Below are 24,547 nucleotides of genomic sequence, written 5' to 3' on the forward strand. Positions count from 1 at the left end.
CACAGCCCCCCCCCCCCCCCCACACACACACTGACAAATCCTACCAGGCGCCAGGTGAGAGCGGTGGGCCCCACCTTCTCCCTTCTCCCTCCGGCCTTCCAAGTCCCCGGGAGAGGAGGGCCCGAGGCAAACCGCACTGGCTCCGGGGTCAAGCAGGAGGCGCTGTCGGCCCATCTCCGCCTCCAGGCTCGACCTCAGTCTCCTCCTCCTGGCATTGGGTTGGAAGCTCCCGCAGCTGGGAAAACAGATCGGAACCTTCGGGGCTCAGGCTCGCTCCTCCCGGAGCCTCCCCCAGGGTTTGGGCGCTGTCCCAGCCTCCTTCCCTCCTGCCGCTCGGGGCGGGCTGGACTTGAAGAAAGAGCCAGGCGGCTAGGGGCGGGGAGCCCAGACGGCGGAGCGCGCGGACTGGGGTGCCGAGTGTCCCGGGCGCACCCGTGGCCGGGTGGGGTTGGGGTCCGGGGGGCTCGGGGCGCGGCGGCCTCATCCGGAGGTCCAGGCACGAGTGTGACCGCACGGGGAGGGGCCAGCGCGGCAGGCCGGGCGCCCAGCCGAGCGCGGACCGAGCCGCGGGAGCGCACGGCGGGACGATGGAGCGGTACAAAGGTGAGGGCGCGGACCCCGGCGCGCACCCACTCCCCCCTCGTGGCCTGGCGCACGCCAGGGTGGGGGGGGGGGACTAGGGTTAGTCGCTGGGACTGGGGTGAGCTGATCCCGCCCGCCCGGGGAACCTGGGCCGAAGAGGGGGCGGCAGAGACGCAGTGGGTCAGGCAGGGGACTCTTCGGTGGCCGCGGTGGCGGCGGCAGCCCAGACCCGGTGATCCTCGTGGAAGTTGAGGGTATAGCGTGACTTCTCACTTGTAGGATGGGGGTGCGTCTGATCCAGCCCCCCCCCCCCACACCTTCCCTGCTAGGACATGCTGCCTAGGGTCGAAGGGTCCCCAGGTATGCTCGCAACCCTGCAGTGCCCCTGGGGACAAAGAGCACATTATCCGGTCCCCTTTGCTCAGGCGCCACGGAGCTGGGGAGCCTGCTGGGGAGGGGTGTCTGGCGTAGTGGGGTGGCCTCTCAGTTACCCCCACAGCTTGGGTGGACCCTTCCTCCACCCCAGGCCTCTGAACTGGAGGGTGTGGGCTGAGGTCGGGCGTCCCCGCCCAAGGGCTGAGCCCAGCGCGCCGCTGAGCCGTGCCCAGCGCCCAGCCAGCACCTGTTTGGGGGCTGCAGGTCTGGAAACCTGACGGCTGGCTGTCTGTGCTACCCACCTTCCCCTTGGGAAAGGCTCTCGTGCGTTCTTGGGCAGGGCGGGTCTGGGCCAGACCTGTGTGGGGGAAAAACGGGGTTTCTATATTTGTTCCCCCCTGGGAGAGAGTGATAGAAGAACGTCCGGATTCCCAGGGAATCGCACCCCCCATGCTTTCCTATTTCTGGAACGGCCCTAAAGGGACCTTTGGGGAGTGGTGCCTTGTGACTTTCCTTCTGCTTTCTCTCATCGGATCCTTTGGTTGCTGGGCAAAGCTAAAAAGACCTTAATGCTAGAATACCCGTAACCTGCCATAGTAAGGGGCTTTTGCTCAACAGTAGGGAGGTTGGTGGGGTGGGGGAGGGATGGCAGGGTAAATTAAGGGGTAACCTTCCATTTCTTTCTGTGACCAACTCTCCTTGGAGTCTCATTCTTGTTTCTCCCTGCGTGATTTTTTTTTGGTTGTTGTTGTTGTTCATCTCAACTTCTGCTGGGGCTAAGTGAGTTTGGCCCTTGTGGAGGGGTACACAAGGGGTTGCCTTGAGGCAATGGTCTCCCTCTCCAAACTTTGGGAGGGAGCCTCCCTCCTCAGGGAATTCAGGCCTTGGGTGACTCCTTACCGGAAGCATTGACCTCAGAGAGACCCCCTTCAGCTTCCTGAATTGCAAAGTCGTGTGTGTGTGTGTGTGTGTGTGTGTGTGTGTGTGTTGGCTTCAGATTGAGGGTCCAGGTTACTTAGCAAATTAAATCAGGACAAATAACAGGTGGCATCTTTCCAAATGCCCATTTTCATCTGCTGTTTTATTTTACTATTATTGTTGTTGTTGTTGTTGATGTTGTTACTAACTCCTGCTCTGGCCCATGACTTGACAATATCTTCTTCATTTATCTTGCTATCTTGGGAGTTGAAAATCCCCCCATTTTCCAAGAGGACCAGTTGGGGGCCTTTTGCCAACTGAAACAGGCTTAGTTTCCAGTTGGGAGTGTTTATGTTTTCAGAAACATGTTATCTGTCTAATCATTTTTTCAGTGAATCAGACAGGAGAGTGATCCGGGCATGAACTGGAGAATTATCTGGATGGTAGAGGCAAATCTTAACTCATCTCTCACTGTGTGACTCACAAGAAAAATCTTCATTAGGACTCTCACTGGTGTCATGCTACTAATACTTTTCTGTTACCTTCCACTGAGGAATTTGGGGATTCCTCCACACCCAGGGAGAATTCTCTGTTTTCTTAAAGGTAGATGAGTGATGTTTTGAACACTCACTAAGTAGAAAATGAAGAATGCTGGACTATACCTCTGATTAATGGGGTGTTCTTGACTGGAATTAGTCAGAGATTGGGAGCTTTTTATTTATTTTTAAGGTGAGAGTAAATAGTTATAGAATAACTAGGTATAGTGGTCTAAATGATAAAGTAAAAGGGAACTCATGGCCTAGTTGAGCTCTTAGGACGTATGCAAAAATTAAAAAGGATAATTTTCATGATATATGCTTCCCTCCCCTCTCCTTTTTTTTTTTTTTTTTTTTTTAAGTACTGGGTTTTGAACTCAGAGTCTTGTGTTTGTTAGGCAATCTTCCTACCATTTGAACCATACCCTCTGGTCTTTTTGTTTTTTGTTTATGTTTTCAAGTAGAGTCTCACTTTTTCCCAGGGCTGGCCTCAGGCCATGGTCTTCCTACTTCTTCTGACCATGTGGCTGGGATTATAGACTTACACCATCATGCTCTGCTAAATCCTTCCTGTGTTTCTGTGTTTTTATTTCATTTATTTATTTATTTATTTTGCTAGTCCTGGGGCTTGGACTTGGGGCCTGAGCACTGTCCCTGGCTTCATTTTGCTCAAGGCTAGCACTCTGCCACTTGAGACACAGCGCCACTTCTGGCCGTTTTCGGTATATGTGGTGCTGGGGAACTGAACCCAGGGCTTCATGTATATGAGGCAAGCACTCTTGCCACTAGGCCATATTTCCCAGCCCTGTTTCTGTGTTTTTAAATTCCCAATTTTAAGTTCTACCTCTACTAGATAGGATGCTTCATTAGCACCTCCAGAGTCTCAAAATGTTTTCTCTTAATTAAGTGTATTAGTGTAAGAGAAATTTCTTTTCCATGCTTCCCAGACTGCTTGTTAGCCATTGTACATCCTCCAAAAATTAGTCTAGCATCATTGTTAGGGTCTAGGACGATTTTCCATTGTCTTGTGGGATGTAAAGAGAGACTCAGAGCTTCCATATGGTTGGAATGTTACCCCAGGTTTAGTACATAAAAATGTCCAGCCCTTTTCTCTGTCTTTACCAAGCCTTCTGCGAGACACTCAGGCTTTTTCAAGCAAAAACAGGGGTGTGGGAGGGGGAGGAAGGGGCTCCCTTCCCAGAGGGATGAAACTTTTATGAAAGTTGACATTAGAAAGTGATGATGAAGTTGCTATGTCTTGTAGGCAAATCTCTGTGGTGTTGTACAAGCAGTAAGACCCTTATAAGAGCCCAGGGTGTGGCGCCAAGGCGTCCGGGGCGCCTTGCAAAGGTACTTTGTGTGTTTATCTAGGTCTCTCTAGGCACATCCTCTGTCACTGTACATAAACCCATTGGCTGAACTCACTCCATGTGGTCGAGGATTCTGGTTCCTGTTGCTCCTCCAGCTGGCGAGTGGGCTGGGGCCAAGTGTGACTGACCTACTATCTGTGGATTGCGCTTGGAACAGGATACCAAAGCTTCCTGAACTTGCATCACATTTGGATCCCAGTAGGCCTTGCTGAAATATTCAGAGTCATTGGTTGGACATATAATCCTTCTTTTCTCATGTGGTTTGGTTTCTGAGCCTAACTGCCTGCTTCCTAGTTCTGGGCCATTGGATGCAGAGAGGGACTTTGTGTAGAAATCTTGAAACTGATGATCAGGGAAGATCCAAAGCAAGAAAAAGGAATTAAGGAAAAGCAATGGATTGATACACTTCATTCTTCATTCTTCATTCAGGAAATCATCTTTTCCCACACCTAGGAACTCGGGTTTGTACCTAGTGAAGCTCTACCTAAACAATGGTGCTTTTTCTTTTGAGATGGTCTGTCACTGTAATCAAGGCTGGCCTGGAACTTTCTATGTAGCTCAAATTAGCCCCATACTTGACATCTTTCGGCCTGCTTCTGCTGCCTAAATGCTGGGATTAAAGATGTGCTTGACCTGGTTGTAGTGGTTCTTGACTTTAGCCATACTGTACATGGAATCAGACAGCTTTAAAAATTGTGGATATGAGGGTTTGGCATAAATATATGGGCTCCAACTGAAATTCTGGTGACATTATTTAGAGTGCAGCTTGGATTTTGTAGTTTTAAAACGGTCTCCAGGTGATTCTATGTCCAGCCAAGGTTGAAAGCCATAAGCCCTTTACATGAGATGCCCAAATACAAAAACATAAAGTAGGGCTGGGGATATGGCCTAGTGGCAAGAGTGCCTGCCTCATATACATGAGGCCCTGGGTTGGATTCCCCAGCACCACATATACAGAAAATGGCCAGAAGTGGCGCTGTGGCTCAAGTGGCAGAGTGCTAGCCTTGAGCAAAAAAGAAGCCAGGGACAGTGCTCAGGCCCTGAGTACAAGCCCCAGGACTGGCCCCCCCCCCCCAAAAAAAAAACAAAAAAACATAAAGTAGAATTGAGATCTGAAATGAGTTGATTCTAGGGTACCCAGGGATACCAAAACCTGAGGATGTTCAAGTCTCTTCCAGAAACAAGTGTTATATTTGCACATAACCTACTAAAATTCTACTGTATGCTTTAAATCATTTCTAGATGATTCACCTAAGACAGTGTAAATAGGTGTTACACTAAATTGCTTAGGAAATAATGACAAGAAAACAGTCTGTACATGTTTAATACAGATGCGATGCAAGCAGGCCTAACTGCCTGGTATACATCAGCACCCCCACCCCCAGATAAAGGCTCTGTGCTTGCTTGAATCTGAGGATGCAGAACCACGGACATAGAGATCCAACTCTAATTATACACTCACCTGCCTCACTTAAAGGCAAGTGTGGACCAACATGGATACTTTCTCTATACTCATGTGATGTGTTTAATCAAATCTTATGGTACATGCCCAAATTTGATGTAATTCACCTTCAGCTATTATAGGCTTTAAACTGTGATGAAAATGCTGCTTGAAAACCATCTCGATGTGCACCTTCATAATCCTCAGCTCAGTGTTTGCTCATTGTACTTGACCTCGTGCCCTCTTAACTTTGAGACTGAGTATGGGATCCCTGGATGCTGAGCCCATGAGCTTTGGAACAGAAAGCTTGAGGGGTCAGGCTGGAGCTGAAAGACCAGGGGGTGTGGGATCAGACTGGGTCCCCCCGCTCTCCTGAAGGAGAGGGCAGATGCTCTGAGAATTGGACTGCTTCCAGCACAATTAAAGGGCCAGGAAGGGCCAAGGAGCTTCAAAGCTGAGGAAGTGGTGCCAGTTTTCTTCCAATTCCCTTTAATGACAGGAAATGTCCCTCTAGAGGCTTCTGTCCTTCAGGGGAGTGAAGCCCACCCTCCACCCCCACCCTAGCGAGGGAGGATGGTATGTTCTGCCCGGTGGCCTTGTTGGGGAAAGAGGGAGAGCCATGCTGTTGGCATTGAGAGGCTCGCGTGCTCTGCTTCCATGGCCCTCGCCAGTCCTCAGTTTCCCCAGGTAGTAAACAGCCCTCCTGTGTTTCTCCACGTGACTCTCCAATCAGTCTGTATGCCAAGTTGCTCTGTGGTCTGAGGACTTTGGGGGAGGGAGAATGTAGCTGGAGAGGGGCTAGGGAGTATGGGGAAGTTCACCCAGCAAGGGTCAGTTTAGGATTGTGGCTCTTATAAATAAAACCAATTTCCTGTTGGGAGCTGGAGAGTTGCAGTGGGAAAGAGAATTCCGTGGACTATGTGAGGAATTTGCTTCTGAAGGACTTGTGTGTCACTGTGTCAAAGATAGTGGTCTGGAGCACAGGGTGAGCCATTCCATTTGCAGGACAGGTCAGCTGAGCCTGCGGTGGTTAGGCAATGGACAGAGGGTCAGCGGCCGGACACCAAATGCTTCAGACATGAGTTTCTAACCAGAGAATTCTTATTGAAGAATTTATTTAGAAATACCCAAAGCTGTATCACACACGTGCACATGCCAGTACTAAGGTTTGAACTCTGGGTCTGGCTGCTATCCCTTAGCTATTTCCCTCAAGGCTAACTCTACCATTTAAGCCACATCTCTCCTTCTGGTTTATTGGTGGTTCATTGGAGATAAGAGGCTCATGGACTTTCCTGCCCAGGCTGGCTTTGAACCATAATCCTTAGATCTCAGCCTCTTAAGTAGCTAGGATTACAGGTGTGAGCCACTAGCACCTGGCTTGCACACATTTCTACCAGAGTCCTATCTGCCAGAAAGGGTTTAGCTGCTCAGTGAAATGCTCCTCAATCTTCAGAACCTAGCCTCAATGTCTCTTCTTTTACAAAGCATGGTTTCCTATGTCTGTTTGTAGCTTGTGGTAGCCTCATCCGTGCTGGACTCATTGCAATGAATACTTGCTGAATGAATGCCACAGTGTCTTCTACTTATGTATGTACATCTGTTTCCCCTGTAGAGTCACCTCCTTCAAGACAGGGAATTGTCTTCCCCTCCAAGTGACCTTTTCTCAGCCCGTGACACATTGCCCGGCACACAGTAGGGGTCTCGGACATGGTTGGTGAACGAGTGAAAGAATGAGTTCTGGGTACTGAACACTTACTGACCCATCCCTGATCCTCAAGAGCAGACCCAACTCCCAAAGGGAAATGACACAAAATCTCCAAGCCCAATCTCGGTGATGGAAGCTAGCCCCCCCCCCCCCGCCCCCACCGCTTCCCCTGTCCTCACCCCTATTGCTGCCCTTGGCTTCCCCGACGTGAGCCTTCTCTCTGTCTGTTCCAGCACAGGGGTGTTGCTGTCTGGTGGTGCAGAGAAGGATCCTGCAGGTCTCTGCTTGTGAGTATGAGCCTGTCCGAGCCCTCTGCAGCAGCTCACCTGGCTTCCGGACCCCCAAGGGTGCACACCAGCCTCAGCCCCTATCATGGAGCTGGGCTCTGGCCTGGGCACTCCGGGGCTCAAGCTTCTAATCTGGCTTTTGCCACTAACTTGCTGTGTGACTTTGGTCATATCAATTAATCTTTCTGGGTGCCTGTTTCCTCCTTTGATTACTAATCTCTTAGGCCCATCAGCAGAAAATGCGTAAGAGCTACTGGGGAATATTTTGAGAAGTTGACTCAGATGCCCTGCAAGCTCTGGGATGGGGAACTGCCCTCGAAGTGGGCATCTTCAGTTACGGTCCGTCATGGTAGGAGTTTTGTGTGTTGGGGGGGTGGTGCTAGTCCTGGGCTTGAACTCAGCACTTGGGCACTGTCCCTGACCTTTTGTACTTAAGGCAAGTGCTCTACCACTTGAGCCATAGCTCCACTTCTGGCTTTTGGGTGGTGAATTAAAGAATCCCATGGCCTTTCCTGTGGGGTGGCCTTGAACTATGATCCTTAGATCTCAGTCTTCTGAATCGCTAGGCTTATAGGAATACGTCACTTGTGCCCTGCATGTTTGTGTGTGTGTGTGTGTGTGTGTGTGTGTGTGTGTGTACACATGCTCACATGCACAGATGCTGGTACTAGGACTTAAAATCAGAGCCTCATGTTCTCTCTCAGCTTTTTCTCTCAAGGCGGGTGCTCTACCACTTGAGCCATTCCTCTACTTCCAGTTTTCTGCTGGTTAATTGAGGATTAGAGTTTCGTGGACTTTTCTGCCCTGGTTGGCTTTGAACTGTGATCATCACATCTCAGCCTCCCAAACAGCTAGGATTACAGGTGTGAGCCATCGGTGCCTAGTTCTGTCATGTATTTTCCAAAGTTTTGGGGACCCCAGAGTTGGGGTTCCTTAGCTAGTTTCCAGGCATCCATACTTCCCAGGGACACCACCCCTTCTATGCCAGATGGAAGGGGATAGACAAAAAAATTGCTTTTCAGCCTTAGATATGGAGCCTGATGCCTAAGTATGTGTATAATAGGAGAGACCCCGAAATTCTAAGAGTGCTTTGAATTCTACTCAGTCTCTACCACTTGGTTCTCATTTTTTCCTTAGTAAGTCTTAGAACCAACATCTCCAAACTCCACTGAGTGGAAGGTGTAGATTCTGGATACGACGGGGGGGGGGGGGGGGCTGGCATTCCCTTGGACACATGGCATTGGATTGGTGCCAATGCAGAATGAGGTAGGGCACGTAGGTGCCAGAGCTCCTGTTGGGGGCTAAGTACCATGGTGGGTGGTACTCCTGGCTCTGCTGACTTCCCACCAGACAGCTCTCATCTCAGCTCACTTCCTTGGGGCCTCTCAGCGACTTCCGGGAGAGCTGTAGGCCTGGTAGAGGCAGGTGAGCTTGTGCAGAAGCTCAGCCCCGGCAGATTACAAATCAGCCTTCGGTCTGGGATTAAACGAAGATGGGAAGAGTTAGCTATTAGCTGAAGCAAGCACCCTGCTGTGTGCACCAGAAGAAATCACCCAGGTGAATGTGCGGCCTTGATCTTGGAGGTAGCTATCCTGAGTCTAGTCACCAACCACACTGGGGACTTCCCTGGGTTTACCATAAGAAGTCCCACATCACCACAAACTCTTTCATTATGGCCAAACTCAGATGGTGGTCACCCTATACCCAAACATTCTCTTGGTTCAATGGCTGCTAAGTCAAGAATTTGATTTCTTCATAGCAAAAGTGAGCTAGAACTCATCATGTCTTTGAGAAGAAAGTGAAAGCCCAAGGCTAAAACCAAATGGATCTTAACTAACCATGGATGATTCACGCTAGGGTGCTATGTGAAAGGAGCTTACATTGTGTGATTTCATTTCTACAACTGTCTACATAAGGCAAGGCTACCTATAGAAGAAGGAAAAGAAATCAGTTCTGTGGGGTCTGGTATTGGGCTTGAGCAGGGGCTGCTCACGGAGAGGCACTAGGGATATTTTGGCGTGAGAGAATGGTTCCACGTAGTGATTATACAGCTACACATATTTGTCAAAACTCAGAACTAAGCCAGGTGCTGGCTAATCCTGTTAATCCTAGCTACTCTGGAGGTTAGAACTGAGGAATGAGGTTCAAAACCTGGGCAGAAAAAGCTTATGATACTGTCATCTGTAGTGAACCAGCAAAAAGCCAAACATGAGTAGAAATGTGACTCAAATGGTAGTGAGCCAGCCTTGAGCACAAATCCAAAACCAAAAACCTTAGGGAAAATGCAAGGCCCTGAGTTCAAGACCTAGTACCAGCATGAACACAACAGAGAGAAGAGCCTTCAGAACTGCACTCCATGGAGCTGATATTTTTTCTGTGTAAATTATACCTCGGTGAAGCCTCTTTTTGAAAACCCCCTAACAGTGCGGCGCTGCGGTACGAGACGATGGCTTCATGAAGTGAAGCTTGGTGGTCATCACAGACTGGAAGGAGAAACTGGATCTTGGTATGACTCTCTGTGGTGCTGCTCCAGGCAGAGTAGCAGAGGGTGAAGAATTTTGGTATAAGCATTTCCACCCAGGGCCACACAGCAGATGAACCTGGGGTTTGAGGTGTCCTACCCTGAAGCTGTGTAGCTAGCCATGCGTGAATCGAATGTGCTGTCTTTGGCAGCAGCTCCCAACAAGTTGTCTTTTAACCAATGAAGTCATTGGGAATCGAGTACCCAAATCTCCACAAGTCTTTCCCTGCTTGGCTTTTTGGGGTTTTGCTAGCAAGTTCTATACATCCTAGGACTGATTTTAATAAGGAAGAAACCATGATACATAAAAATAATGTACCTCATCCAGGTGATATCAGGCGTACAGAGCCTCAGAAAGCAAAGGCAGGGACCCTCCCTGCAGCAGGCCAAGGGACAGAGGCTACCATCCTTCATGAACTGAGAAGTGTTTCTCTGGCAGTCCTCCCGCGAGCTAAGATCTTAGTGGCTCCCCTCAACTTGTGTTGAACTGGACTATTCTTTAGGAGAGCTTTGTCCAGCTCTGTGCCTAGCAAGCTGGGTCTCTGTATCTTTATCAAGTATGTGTTGGATAGCTGTTAAGTGTGCATCCATGATGACCATGTGGGCAGGTCAAGTTCACCTGTGAGTTACACAGGAGAATGTCACACATGCAATGTGCAGCTCTTCATCAACACAAGTAAGTCCAGTTCAATTCCATCCATCTGTCCTAGGGTGTTCTGGAAGATGTACAGAATAACATCTGGTAGGGGGCAGTTCCAGTTGTCTTGATTTTGTTGTGGGCAGAGGGGATGTTGGGAAGGTAGAAAATAATTGTTGGTGTTATGTGTTTGTAGTGAAACATCTTTAATGTCCGGTCAGGTTTGGCTTATGACTGGTTCACTTTTGAAGGACTAAGAGGGTAGATCGAGGGCCCACTTTTAGTTTGAATGCAAGAAGGGAGGGTTGTCTTATGCAAAGGAGCATGGGTAAGAGACTCCAGGTCCTTACTTACCTGGACTGCCAGCCATTACTACCACCATCTTCTAGTGCTACCTCCCATCCTGGTCTCCCTTTGGGCTTAAGGGACTGTCTTCGCCTTCCTTTAGATCCACAAGTGGGAATTTCACCATTTCCTTCCATCTCCAATCCCCTTTTATCCTCCCTCAAGTTTTTACACAACAGGATTTATTCATGTTCACTGTATTCAAGTCCCTGATGGGGTCAGGGGGAAAAAAAACGATAGTCTTGAATGAGCTTATTGTTTGGAGGAGATTTCACTGACTTCTTTGATTTAATACCCACAGTCCTCGAACATATTGAGCGGATTTACTGAATTTTAAAAGCCAGAAACACTGCTAGTGCTCACTGCCCCTGGTTTTAGGGCTTGGACCTGTTGGGTGGTGAGTTTTCTTGTGGTACTTCAGCTTCACCTGTATGTTTTTGGATTGCCTCAAGGAGATCTCTTCGTGTTATAATCCCCGATTTCTAAGGAACTCTCCCAAGCGAGCTAGAGATGGCCATCACTCTTCTGCCCTCCTTATTGCTAGGACTTTTATGGAATCCTTATTATTAATTATTATTGTTAATATTTAAGTAGTTGTACAAAGGAGCTGTCATTCAACCAAGAAATTTATGAATACAACACACCTTGATCCATGCCACCCTTTGCACCATTCTCTTCCATCCCTCCCAACCCTACCCCTTCTCTCCATTTTCCTAATTTTGTAGGATATGCATTGAATGTTATGACTGCATTCTACCCACTCCTTCTTTGGGGAGCATATTCTTCTAACACATTCTTTGCTGGCATAAAGAGGTAGACCACCACTAGGCATTGCAGCTTAGTGCCCTGGGCTTCTACGAGCCCACTGGGAGGATTTGATGATGGTCAAGTGGTAGATGTTGGGCAGGAACACTGAGCGGTAACCTCATGATCTTGAGTGAATGCCCAATGAGTTGAGACTGGTCTGTGGCAGACACGGCAGGATTCTATTCCTCACTTCATCTGTGCCAACCCGTACTGGATTCCTTGTGACTGTCCACCTGGGGCTCTTGTAAGTGCTGGTCCATGAATCAAAATGCCCTTTCCTTTAGACTTCCTGGTAAGCTCATTAGTCAAGGCTCCCTCAGTCTTGATGCCTTGGTTTTGACATTCTAGAGAGGGGGGTGGTCTTTACTGTGGTTGTGCCTTGAACAATGGCGGAGGATTGAGTGGGAGATGGTTGTACATGTTGCTGTAGCACAGTCACCCCATGGCAGTCTCAGGTATCTGAAGCCCTTCTGAGTCCTTGTAGTCTGAGTTGGTAGTCATGCTGGGCAAAGCTGGTGCATCGATGCTGTTGGTGGCAGCCTGTCTCATTCCCAAGAGCTGGCCTGCAGCAAAGCAGGAAGGTGCAAGTCACAAACCCACATGCCTAAGGGTGAGTCTGTGGTGCTCCAAGATACCACCATGGAAACACAGGCACTCCACTTCTGCTTGCCTGTCTTCTGCCTGCCCCTTCCTCCCCTCTCTCCCTCCCTCTTTTCTTTTCTTCTATTTCTTTATTCTTCCCTCTTAACCTTCTCCCACTCCTTCCTTTCTTCAGTTCTGTCTGCTTTGTTCAGGAATGAGGCCACAAAGACCCACAGGAGAGAAAGTATCCCACCTTTCTATCCCTAATGTGAGTATCACAGAAGCTGTTCAAGGCTCCTCAGGAGAGGCCACAGGCAGAACACCCAGGGCTTGTTCTTAGTTTCTCCCTCCCTCCTGGAAGAGAAAATTTGTTCGTGTGGCCCCTGCTTGCTTCCCTGGGCCCCCAAAGGCCTTGTTCTGTGTGATCTGCTGAAGAGAGCGATGCTTCCCTGCTTCCCTGGCTCTCAGTGCCCAGGCCACTTGCGCACCTGAGGACCGGCAGCCTCACCTGGTCTGGGCAGGTTAATATGATGGAGGCTAGGAAAGGACACGCCCACCTCTGCCTGTGTGGGTCTTTAAGTTGTACTGTGTCCCAGTGACAAGAGAAGGTGGGGGATGATATTTCCTCCCAAATACTAGGGAAAGGAGAGTCAGGGGAGGGGCAGACCCAGCTCAGGGGGAGCATGAGAACGTCTCACTGTTTGGGTGAAAGCTCTAAACATAAAGGCTGGACACTGACTAAAATAATGTTTCCCACTGACCTCTTGGCTTTGCAATGGGCAAGGGCCCTTCTCCATCATCTGATGTTGGTTTGGTGTGTAGAACTGTAAACACTTCTGGCTGGAAGAGATCTCTGCGAGTTATGGGATCCAGGTGCCGTCCAGCTGCCACACACGGCTTTCCTCGAGAGAGGGAAGACTATTTTGTTCGCAGAGGAAGAGCCTGGGCTGTGGAGCAAATCCTCCGAAAGCATGCCTCCCTCCCCATCCCTGCCCGAAGGTCTCACTGATGCATGAGCAATGAGGCTTTGGGACTGCCATTTATTCATAGGTCTCTGAACACGTGGGGTTTTGCCCTCAGGGATCTCAAATGCACAGTGAGATGCCAGATGCTTTAGATGGCAACAGCTAACCAGGAGCCCACGCTGTCTGTGGAGACCATGGGGCTCATGAACCAAGGTAGAGGGTTGGCTCTGTGCTCTCCCGTCTGATGTGGGCCATGGCACTATGCAAGAGGGGCCTGTTGTTCTAGGCAGAGGCCCCTAAGAAAGGGTAGGTGACCTTTGACAGTTAGTGACTTCCTGTCTCTAGCAAGAGACTTGAGAGTCATCTCATAGTGTCTTTGGTTGGAGAAATAGGGGGAGTCACCATCTTGGAAGCCTGATCTCCATCCTTCTTCACAACCCTAAATCATTAAAAAAAAATATTGGGTATGGCCAGATGATGTGTGTATAGTGCGTACGCCTCATGTGTGGGAGGAGAGGCGATATCTAATGACAGTCTCCTTTCCTTCCCTCCATCCTCTCCCTTGCCCCCACCTCAGCTCCCTCCATCCTTTCCTCCTACCCTTCCTCCCTCTTTCCCTCACTGTTTCCCATCCCCCCTACCTTTCCTTTTACTCCCTCTCTTCCTTCCTGACTCCTTTCTCTTATTATATAGCCCAGTCTGGCCTTGAACACCTAAGCCTCTTCAGTGCTGGGATTGCAGGTGTACCACACCACCCTTGGCTCCATTATCTTAGCTCCAGCTATCTACCTAATGCCCAACTGTGGAGGGAAGGCTGGGACTTGGAGGAGAGAAAGCAAGCGTGGGAGTGGAGGGACTTCCGAGTCCTCGGGGGCCTCCTTTCCTTCGTGCTTGGCTCCATGGGTCTCTGCATCGGGGTCTCCTCTCTTGTCGGAAAAGATATAAGGGAAGTCATAGCTTAGAGCAGTATACTCTCTACGATGGCTTTAAAAAAGTTACCAATATCAAGTGTAAAAATGGTTTTGACTGGGGAGGAAACAGCTGGCTGGCAGGAATCCTGGTGGGGTCTAGGGTAAGATTCCGATGTGTCATTAATGGATTTCCTCAGTACATTTCCAGCACAAGAACACTGGGTATTTGGGCAATTTTCTGGCTAGAAATTGAGACCAAGAAGGAAAAACTTCATTTCATTTCAGGACAGTCAGACCTGTTTTGTGACTGTCCCTTATCAAAGACATTAATACATCCATAATATATTACTTTTTAAACTGCTGACCTAGGTAAGACAAGCCTACATTTCTTGAGGCCCCTGCACCAGACCTTCTTCCTTGAGCACAGGCCGTGTGTGGGGTAATTTGTGAGTGGAGAGGGCAAGGAGAGGTATTGTCTCTTGCCCTGCACTGGAGAAAGTCAGAGTCCCTTTGGTGTATGGTACATTCCTCTTTGCCCAGCCTCTGAAATCATTCTTCATTTCATTCTATGCCACAGTCCTGCTATACTCATCATTGTCTAGCATGTCCTGGCTTTTGAAATTGGCCACTGGCCTGAAATGTCCTCCCCTGTGGACTGCATAGCAAGTTCTTTTGTCAAGTCTCACTCAGAGCTGCTACCTTGACCTTGAGCCTCCCACCCTATCTGCAAAGCTCTTATCCCTCATGGCACCTTGCATAGCCCTTCTGGCCATTGTGATTGTGTCCATGTCATAGGTGATGAAGCTCTATATTCACCAGTAATCTATCAGCTCCTTTAGGGCTAAAGACATCACCATTCTTTGTCCTCACAGCACCTAAGTTCTTGTGTGATATAAGTGCTCAGGAACTGAATGATTCAGAGAGGGCCATGCCCTTTGGTTTCCTTAGAGTTGAATTTTATCAAAGGTAAGGACTCCATTCACGGGTGGGCACCCTAGGACATTGATAGGCAGGTGAAAGGAAGGAAGGAAATATTTACAATGTCAAAAGCCTTCCAGGATTGACATTTAGGGTATAGAAGCAGTAAAAAAGCAGGTATCTTGATAGAAATGAGGATGAATCGTGAACAGGGGTGTACAGGTGAGGAAGCCATCCCAAAGCCAATACAATCTAAAGAAATATCTGGAGTCTTGAAACTATCAGAGAGAGAGAGCCCACCCCCAAACAACGATCCAAGAGGTAAGCAGAAATGCAAAACTGCCTGATACCAAGTATTTGCAGGCATATTGAGGTGGACAGTCCTTGTACCTGGCTGTGAGAGTGGAAGCCAGGGCAGCCAGTCTGGAGGAATGGGGCTTCTCTTAATTGTGTTGAATATGTACTTGCCTAGAACCTAGAGATTGCCAAGGAAATGTCAGCACAGGTTCAGAGTGTGGGCCAGGATTATCCCTGCCGCATTAGTTAGTGTGGCAGAGTGAGACACAGCCTTGGTGTCACTTGGAAGAGGAACAGGTGAGCTTGCAGCTGCAGAAGCCATAGATGGGATGTTCCTCCAGCCACCTGGATAAATCCTATGAGGCAGGACTGATGGAGGAGTCAAAAGCCTGGGACCAGAAGCCAGGAGCCTGGGACATTTGACAATAGCATTTACTTCCATTAAAAATTCATGAAGCAGTAGCATACAAACAGAAAGGTGCCTATTCAAAAGGTCAGGGGAGAGGGAAGGGAGACTAGGGGATGGTGAAGAAAAGGAAATTGTAAAGACTTTATTTATAGTCAGTTCCTAAAACTAGAAAATTACAAATTATTTAGAGTTGAATCAGATTTCTTTTTTCAGTGCTGGAACTCAAACCCAGGCAAGCACTTTACCACCAAGCTTTTACCTCTACCCTGTATCCTTATATCCTTGTCTCCCTCCCTCCCTTTCTCCCTCCCTCCATCTTTCTCCCTCCCTCCATCTTTCTCTCTGTCTCTGTCTCTGTCTCTGTCTCTGTCTCTCTCTCTCTCTCTCTCTCTCTCTCTCTCTCTCTCTCTCTCTCTCTCTCTCTCTCTCTCTCTCTCCGGTGAAGTTGCAAGTACTTAAGTTTTCATACTCTTGCTTGGCTTTTCCTCTTAGGACTGGTGCTCAACCACTTGAGCCACACCTCCATTTCTGGATTTTTGCTGGTTAGTTGGACATCAGAGTCTCATGGATTTTTTCACCTCAGCTGGCTTTGAACCTCAATCCTCACCTCAACCTCCTGAGTGGCTAAGATTGCAGGGGAGAGCCACCAGCACCCAACTCCTCTTTCTTACTTTTGACATAGTGCGTCACTCTGTAGTCTAGGCTGGGAGGAAAGATGGGAGGAGGCGCTTTTGCTCTGTGTCTGCCCAGTGGAGGAGCCATTCTCATTGCACCATTTTCCTTTCTCACTCCCTTGGGTAGTCCAAGACCCTTTCCCCGTGAGGCTGTGATAATAATCCTCACCCTGACATTAGGCTGCCGCATTTGCATGTGGCTGTCTGTCATCACAGCTTGCATGATGCTCCTGCCCACCCTTCCTGAAGTCTGGGGTGGCCATGCTGACTTTTAATAGTTGTATATTTTTCAGTACCTGCCCTCACAGGCATGTTTGGGTCTTCATTGCTAAGTACAGGTCATGGCCAAGAGCCAGCATCCAAACAAATGCTTTTCAGATCCAACTAGAGAGAAGTAGAGTTGGGTTTTTCCAACTCCTGATTCATTAGACACAAGCTCTCTAGAATCTGGATCTTGGGATCTATTTTTCCTCCTTTCTATTGGGGAGATGTGAGCTATTCACACAAAATCAGTGTATCCACACACTCCTTTCCCACGGAGACAGGCAGGTTTGGGCGGGGTTGACTCTGGGTCTGATTTGTTCCATTGTCTCTATTTCTACTTGCATCAATAGTTGCTTTCCTTTGGAGTTTTGGAAAAATTTTGTTTTGGCAAGTCTTTTTAAAATGGGGTGTGTGTGTGTGTGTGTGTGTGTGTGTGTGTGTGTGTGTGTGTGTGTGTGTGAAAAGATTTGGACCAGGATGCCTAGCACCTCCATTTGCTTTGCCTAACACTGTGCTCAGCCTGAGTCCAGGGGGTAGGACCTGGGCTGCTATAGTCTTGGAGCGTGTGCTGGAGAAGAGTTAATCCCACTGGACGTGAGCCCAGTGGGTGGGTAGAAAATCCAACTGCACGGAAAGCCAAGAACTAAAGCTTAAGGGATTCAGAAAATGGAAGCAACCCTGTGGTTGGCTCTGGTGGATGGGCTGTTTCCTTATCGTTCATTCTCAGACACTGGGTGTTGTCTTCTGATATCTCTGTCTTCTAGCTACTCTGCATCTGACCTGTCCATCTACTGATATGGGTTCAGTGTCAGTCCTACATCTTCAGACCTTCATGCCAGATTCCTGGGCCTATTGGAACGTTACTTCCTGAAGAAATGGGATAATAAAGGTTTTCATTTCTATTTTCTCAAGTTAACATGTCAATCCCTTCATTTCTTCTGGCCCCAAGGATTTGTGATTTTGTGATGAACTTGCTGATGCCTGACATGAAATAGAGAATTCCCACGTGTTCACACAATAGGTATTTGAGCTTTCATGTATGTCCAGGGTTGTCTAGGTACTAGATAAGCACAGCTAGATAAAGCGCAGCTTTAGCAGAGCTTATAGTCTAGTGGAGGAAATTGGGTCATACACCAGAACATGATTCTAGAAAGAAGAGAGAAAACGGAATGTTTCGAGAGCGGTTTGGTGGTGGTGGGGGCTATCTAGTGCCATCCAGAGTCATGCTTTGGGGAGGAGCTGACATTTGACTTGAGACCTAGATGGAGGAGCCTGTCATGTGCACAACCAGGATTAAGAGTTTCCAACAGAACAGTAAGTACAAAGATACCGAAGCCATCACAAGCCAGCATGGTGTGTGTTTCCATGTGTTGGAGAAAGTAGGATGGAGAGGTGGGTGTAGAAAAAGCTAGGACATTCCAGAGAGGTTGGAAATTATTCTGACGACTGTTCACACACAGTGAGATTTAGCCATCCAACCACACAGCCAAGGGGTTACAGTCTCTCCTAAATGCCAAGGTACCACAAGTAGACTGTCTTTAGAGTCAAGAACTTACTTTTTTGTGAAGAAATCAAGCACCCCTGAACAATATACCCTTTTGAAGTAGTTGTGCTACAAATTTATTGCCTTTGTCTGCATTTAACCGAAGGTGGTAAGGGTATCAGAGGGTGCACAGAGAAGCCATTAGGCAGGCAGCTCATGGAGGGCAGAGTGGGACAGCTTCCTGGGAGTCCTGGTGAGTGCTTCATGGTCTTTTCACCAGGCAGAGCCAAGGAAGACAAAGAGCTGTTTGATCTCTGAACTCCTCAACATCTTCCAGTTGTTTCTCTCTTGAGACAGGGTGGAATATTTCAGCCCTTGCTGCACAGGATGGCTGAACACTGCACAGGGAATGAAATGAGATTCAAAGCCAGCAGGGGTTGGTTTCTTGCAGACCTAGTTCATATCAATGTTGGACCCTTGTGTCTTGGACAATTACTCTTTCTGGCCTCAGTTTCATTATTAGCAAGGGGCTGATTGTATTCTTTCAGCATATAAAGGAGTGAATGAAATTTTGTGTGTCATTAAGGAGAGCTGTCTCCTGTTTTGAACATGAAGAAAGTTTGCCAGATTAATCCTTATTGCCGGAGGCTCTGTTTCCCCCATCTCCGGTAATCGCCACTCTCCTCCCATTAGAAGCTACTTGGAGATATGAATGAAAAAGCGTGAAAATGGGGTTTTGAATACCAGAAAAAAAAATAAGATGGGCTCTTTGAGCATTGCACTGGAAATTACAATTCTGGTCTTAGGGCGGTCCACAGAGCCACTATAGCCAACGTTAACTCTTCTCAACTCATTCTCAACCCTGAGTGTTTCTGGATCATCATGGGGAGGGAGGAATATTGTTTGAGACAAGCTGATGAAATAAGCATGATTGGAACCACGATGATGGCAGACAGGGAGAGAAAGGCTCAGGGAGAGACTTGGGCCAGTGAAGTCATCTTAGTCCTGCAGGTAGCATCCCCTTCCATGGCAGTGTGCCTGTCTGGCACACTGTGTGAACGGCCTCATTCTGCAAGGCACAAGAGGACAGCAACTCCCTGGTGCTTATGTAGCTTGGACACTAGTTGTCATTCCAGCAGCATCTTCTGTTTATTTAGGGACTACATGGTTGCAAGGTGAGCTTGGCTTGGCAGCTCCCTGCTTGCTGCCTGCTGGGAATGTTGGAAATGATCAATGAATGTTCGCCTCGCTGTCCTCCACTTGTAGCTCTGTGCATGAGGAGTGTCTCAGTGTCGCCCTGACAGTCATCTTCCTGTTCTGTGACACTGCTGCCTTCTAGATAGGAGGCAGAGATCAAGATCTCTCCTATACTCTGAACTCAGACAACAACAAATGCTGGAGGGGATGCAGGGAAAGAGGAACCCTTCTCCACTGTTGGTGGGAGTGCAAATTAGTATAACCACTTTGGAGAACAGTATGGAGATATGCCCTATGACCCAGCCAAACTACTCCTAGGCATCTATCCTGAACAACAGGTCTCAAGATATCATAAAGACATTTGCACATCCATGTTTATTGCTGCACAATTCACAATAGCCAAAATATGGAAACAACCCAGATGCCCCACTACAGATGAATGGATTAAAAAAAAATGTGATACCTGTACACAATGGAATACTACATAGCGATTAGAAATGATAAAATATTGGTATTCGCCGGGCAATGGTCAAAACTTGAACAAATAATGTTGACCGAGACAAGCCTAGAACACAGAGAACAAAGGGGCATGGTTTCCTTGATATATGACTGTTAGGGAGGGAGGAGGACAGTAGAGACCAGGTCTGCAAAACAATAAACTTCTTTTTTTTTTTTAAAGTTTTTATTATAAAACTGATGTACAGAGAGGTTACTGTTTCATACGTTAGGCATTGGATACATTTCTTGTACTGTTTGTTACCTTGTCCCTCATACCCCCCTCCCCCCTCCCCCTTTCCCCCTCTGCGGTGTTCAGTTCACTTATACCAAACAGTTTTGCAAGTATTGCTTTTGTTGTTGTTTCTCTTATTTTACCCTTTGTCTCTCAATTTTGGTATTCCCTTTGAATTTCCTAATTCTAATACCAGTACACACTGTTTCCCATACACTCAGATAAGATTACAGAGATAGTGTAGATACAATCACAAGAAGGTGATACACGAACATCATCAATAGTAGAAACTACAGATACCCATGGGATGTTGAAAGTAGTTACAACTGTGATATAACAATCATTTCCATAAAATGGAGTTCATTTCACTTAACATCATCTTATGTGATCATAAGGGTATAGCTATTGGGCACTTGTGATCCTCTGCTATGACTTGCCTAAACCTGTACTAATTATTCCCAATAAGGGAGACCATAGAGTCCATGTTTCTTTGGGTCTGGCTCACTTCACTTAGTATAATTTTTTCCAAGTCCTTCCATTTCCTTACAAATGGGGCAATGTCATTCTTTCTGATAGAGGCATAAAATTCCATTGTGTATATGTACCACATTTTCCTGTTCCACTCGTCTACGGAGGGGCATCTGGGTTGGTTCCAGATTCTTGCTATGACAAATTGCGCTGCAATGAACATTGTTGTGCTGGTGGGTTTACTGTGATTTTGTTTGTGGTTTTTTTTGGATAAATACCCAAAAGTGGGGTTGCTGGGTCATAGGGGAGTTCTACATTTAGCCTTCTGAGGACTCTCCATACTGCTTGCCAGAGTGGCTGAACCAGTTTACATTCCCACCAACAATGAAGTAGGGTTCCCTTTTGGCCACATCCCCTCCAACAACTGTTATTGTTAGTTTTCTTGATATAGGACATTCTTACTGGGGTGAGATGGAATCTCAATGTTGTTTTGATTTGCATTTCCTTTATGGCCAGTGATGTAGAGCACTTTTTCATATGTCTCTTGGCCAGTCTCATTTCCTCATCAGAGAAGTCTCTTTGTAGGTCTTTAGCCCACTTGATGAGTGGGCTATTAGTTCTTTGCGGTTTTGTTTTGGAGGAAGGTAATTTTTTTAGTTCTGCATATATTTTAGATATGAGGCCTTTGTCCGTTGAATGGCTGGTAAAGATCTTCTCCCAGTCTCTGGGCTTTCTGTTTATCTTGCAAGCTATGTCCTTTGCCGTGCAGAAGCTCTGCAGTTTGATGCAGTCCCATTTGTCCAACCTTTCTTTGATTTGTAGCCTTTCTGGATCTTTGTTCAGGAAGTTCCGTCCTGCGCCAAGGAGCCCAAGTGTTTCTTCTACTTCTTCCTTTAGTGTTTTCAGGGTGTCTGTTTTGATTTCGAGGTCTTTAATCCATTTGGAATTGATTTTGGTGCAGGGTGATATATAAGGATCTAGTTTTAGTTTAACAACAAACTTCTTTTCAAATGGGATTTCCACATGTTTGGGTCAGCGACTTTACATTATGTATCTAAAACCAAACAACTACTAAATATAAAAAGGTCTAGAATAAACCTATCAGTGGATCACAATAGCTCAACGGATATGTACACATGATCATATAAGATGAAGATAAGCAAAAACAACTCCAAGGAAGGACGCGGAGGATTCTGCTGTTGATGTTATCTTTAAAGTTCTAGGTGAATTTCCTGTGGCATACCCTACATGGTTACTGTATGATTTTGGTACACTGGTTATTGTATATATGCCCACCTGATCTAGGGAATGGAAAGAAAAATGAGGGTGTAAGATATCACAGAAATGTATTCACTGCCTTATTATGTAACTGTACCCCTTTGCACAACACCTTGTCAATAAAATTTAATTTTTTAAATAATTTAAAAAAAAGATCAGTGATTCATGCCAGAACCTTTTACTCTTTATTTCAAAACAACTCCTCTTCACAAACATCCTAGGGGTGGGGCCAGAAGTCTTGAGAGGAATCTTTGCCCTCTGGGACAAGTGAGGTCCAGGGCACAAGGCTAATGTCTAGGAAGCCATTACTACCAGAAGATGGGTCCTAGTCTTGCTGTTCCCATCTGAAAGTTATAACTGGTTCTGCCTGGACATCCTCTCCTGTGCTTGTTCTGAGCATGTTCTGCTCATCATCTCAATCCCTAGAGAGTCCTGGGAGACCATGGCATCTTGCCTTGAAATTCCCAAGGGACTTAACCTCCACCATGTTCCTGTCCATGTAGGGCATCTGGATATGGGTCAGGACTTGTAAAGCATCTCAGCACCTTTCATTGGCATTCTTGGCATTGCTTGGCTCAGAAAGAAGTCCCCTGGAATGTGGGGGACTGCTTGCTTGAGCTAAGAATGTTCATTAAAGGCCTCCTAAAGATTTTCTATCAGATGCTTTCATTTTATTCCAGAATCAGAACTGAATGTAGGGGTGGGGGAGACAGAAATCCAGCAGCGAATGTTATTATCCTTATGCTGAGCATGAAGAAATTGAGAACAGACATGGAGTCCGGAGGCAGCCCGAGCAAAAGTTCACAGCCAGCCCCAAAGGATCTCAACCCAGCTTCTTCCGACTTTAGAGCCTGCTCTGCTGTCCCACCTAGCTTGATCAAGATAGACATGATCTCCATCCTTAGAGAGCTTCAAACCTGGTCAGTAGCCACATTTGGCTTAGATGTGGTATGGAATGTCAAGTCGCCATCTTGGTGCATCGCTTAGGACAGGAAGAGGATAGCCTAGTGCTGCTCAGAGCAAAGGCCAGGACTCTGTGGCCCTGTCTGAAGAGATCTCTGGCCTGATGCATGAACCTTTCCCAAAGGGAGCCTTCACGATGTGCCTGCTGTCCAGGTGTTGTCTTCCTGTCCCATCACCAACCGGTCCAGCCAGGCCCTTGCGCATTCTGTCTTCATGGCAGGAAGCACGAACCAGATCATCTCCTACCTGATTCTTCCTGGAATTCTGCCTCAGTCACCTCAGGCCATATCTGCTCATCCTCCATGTAGAATCCAACTCACACATCCTTGTGCCTACCTAGGTGGATCTCATTTGCACTGTCCCTGTCTTGTCCCCACGGCTAGTTTTCTGGCCCCTAAAGTATGCACTAGCATGTTCAGCACATAGGTAAGCATTGACTCGTTCCTGATGGAATTTCTACCCAGTAGCCTATCTGTGCCTTTCAACTGGTTCTGGAGCTTAGGGGAGGGTCACTGCTGAGAGTAGGGGTCTAGCCCTGGCTATGCGCACACAGCTCACAGGTGGTGGTGGGAGTGGGCTGTGGCCTGAGCTCTTCTATGCAGGCCCGTGCAGGCCTCTTATCCGGGTGGGGGCGGGGGCTGCTGTGCTCCTGTGTGATTCTCTGTGATGCACTCACGGACTGTGTGACCAGGGGGGTGACAATTCTCTGTGCCTTGGCAGGATAGGGTGAGCCTTTGCTCATGCCTTCCAATTTGGAGGAAAAGCTAAGTTGAGGATATTCTCACTTGGAAAATAAATCTCACCCGAGGTACTGCTGAGCCACACGCCATTCGGGCCCAACAGCTGTCTCTCATTTGTTGGCAAATGGTCCTGGTGATGAATGCCCTGCGTCCACGCTCACAGCCGGCCTAAATGGAGGCTTTGGACAAGTGTGGGGTGAACAATGGCCCTTCTCAGAGAGTCCTCAGCAGACGCTCCCAATGAAGTCACTTCATCACTTGGAGCGGGGTCAGGACCACAGACAAGATGCCATTGATTGGGCAGGGAAGGGTGGGGAAGGGTGAGCAGAGCAGTGGTGGATTGGGCTGGGGAAGACAGAAGCTGGGGAAGGGAGGGACCCATGGCTGCTGGGAAAGGCCTGCCTGCTCTAAGCTTCCACCTCTCGCATGCTGGCTTCCAGCAATGTACTTGCAGGACAACGATGACCGTCGTGGTTGGATCACGGAGCATGGAGTATCTGTCCCAGGGAAGTGTATGGTGCTGTCTCCACTGGCCTTGAGTGAATGAGGCACGGGGGGGCTGAGAGATGGAAGAGACAGCACGCACCACCTTCAGCCCTGCTCCTGGCTGGGATCAGTTTCCCTTTCCTTCTTCCTGTAAGCAGGCTAGCAGGCAGGGGCTGGTTGAAAACAGATGAGCGGGGGATTCTGGGAGAGCTGGGACAGCACTGACCTCAGCCTCTGCAAGCCTATGTGGGAGATGTGCACAAACATCACCTCCAGCAAGTTCTGCTTGCATCTCCCCTGGGGCTGAGCCTCTCTCCACTCAGCCAAGGTAAAGAGGAAAGGTCAGATTTCCAAGCCGATTGAACTCCACTGGACAAACAACTTTTCACTCTCTTTGTCCTTCTGCTGTTTTTGGTTTCCTTTAAAATGTGTTAATTTCTTTCAAATAATTTAAACAAAGGGGATGTACTTCAAATGGCTCTTCCATCTTGTGAAGAGTTTAATGCAATGATTTCGTGTGTGTGTGTTTGTGTGCAAAACCAATACTTTTCCATCTATATTTTAAGCAAAAGCCCTATGTGCTTATTATCACTTATGCACATGCAGCAGAAATATGTAACCTGTAATGTGAAAATTCCCCAGAGTTCTGCCCTTGATG

General features: G+C 47.8%; 1 protein-coding gene across 1 annotated transcript in view; it reads left to right on the forward strand.

The window, feature by feature from the left end:
- Positions 1 to 461: 461 nt before the first annotated feature.
- The window catches only part of Afap1l2 (actin filament associated protein 1 like 2), a 96,096-nt gene continuing 72,010 nt past the window's right edge, over positions 462 to 24,547 (forward strand). Inside the window, 2 exon segments of the mRNA XM_048338205.1 lie at positions 462 to 603; positions 7,161 to 7,214. Of these exon segments, the coding sequence (XP_048194162.1) occupies positions 588 to 603; positions 7,161 to 7,214 (70 nt within the window). The 5' untranslated portion in view covers positions 462 to 587.

The sequence above is a fragment of the Perognathus longimembris genome, chromosome 2 (assembly GCF_023159225.1).
Source record: "Perognathus longimembris pacificus isolate PPM17 chromosome 2, ASM2315922v1, whole genome shotgun sequence".
NCBI lineage: Eukaryota > Metazoa > Chordata > Mammalia > Rodentia > Heteromyidae > Perognathus > Perognathus longimembris.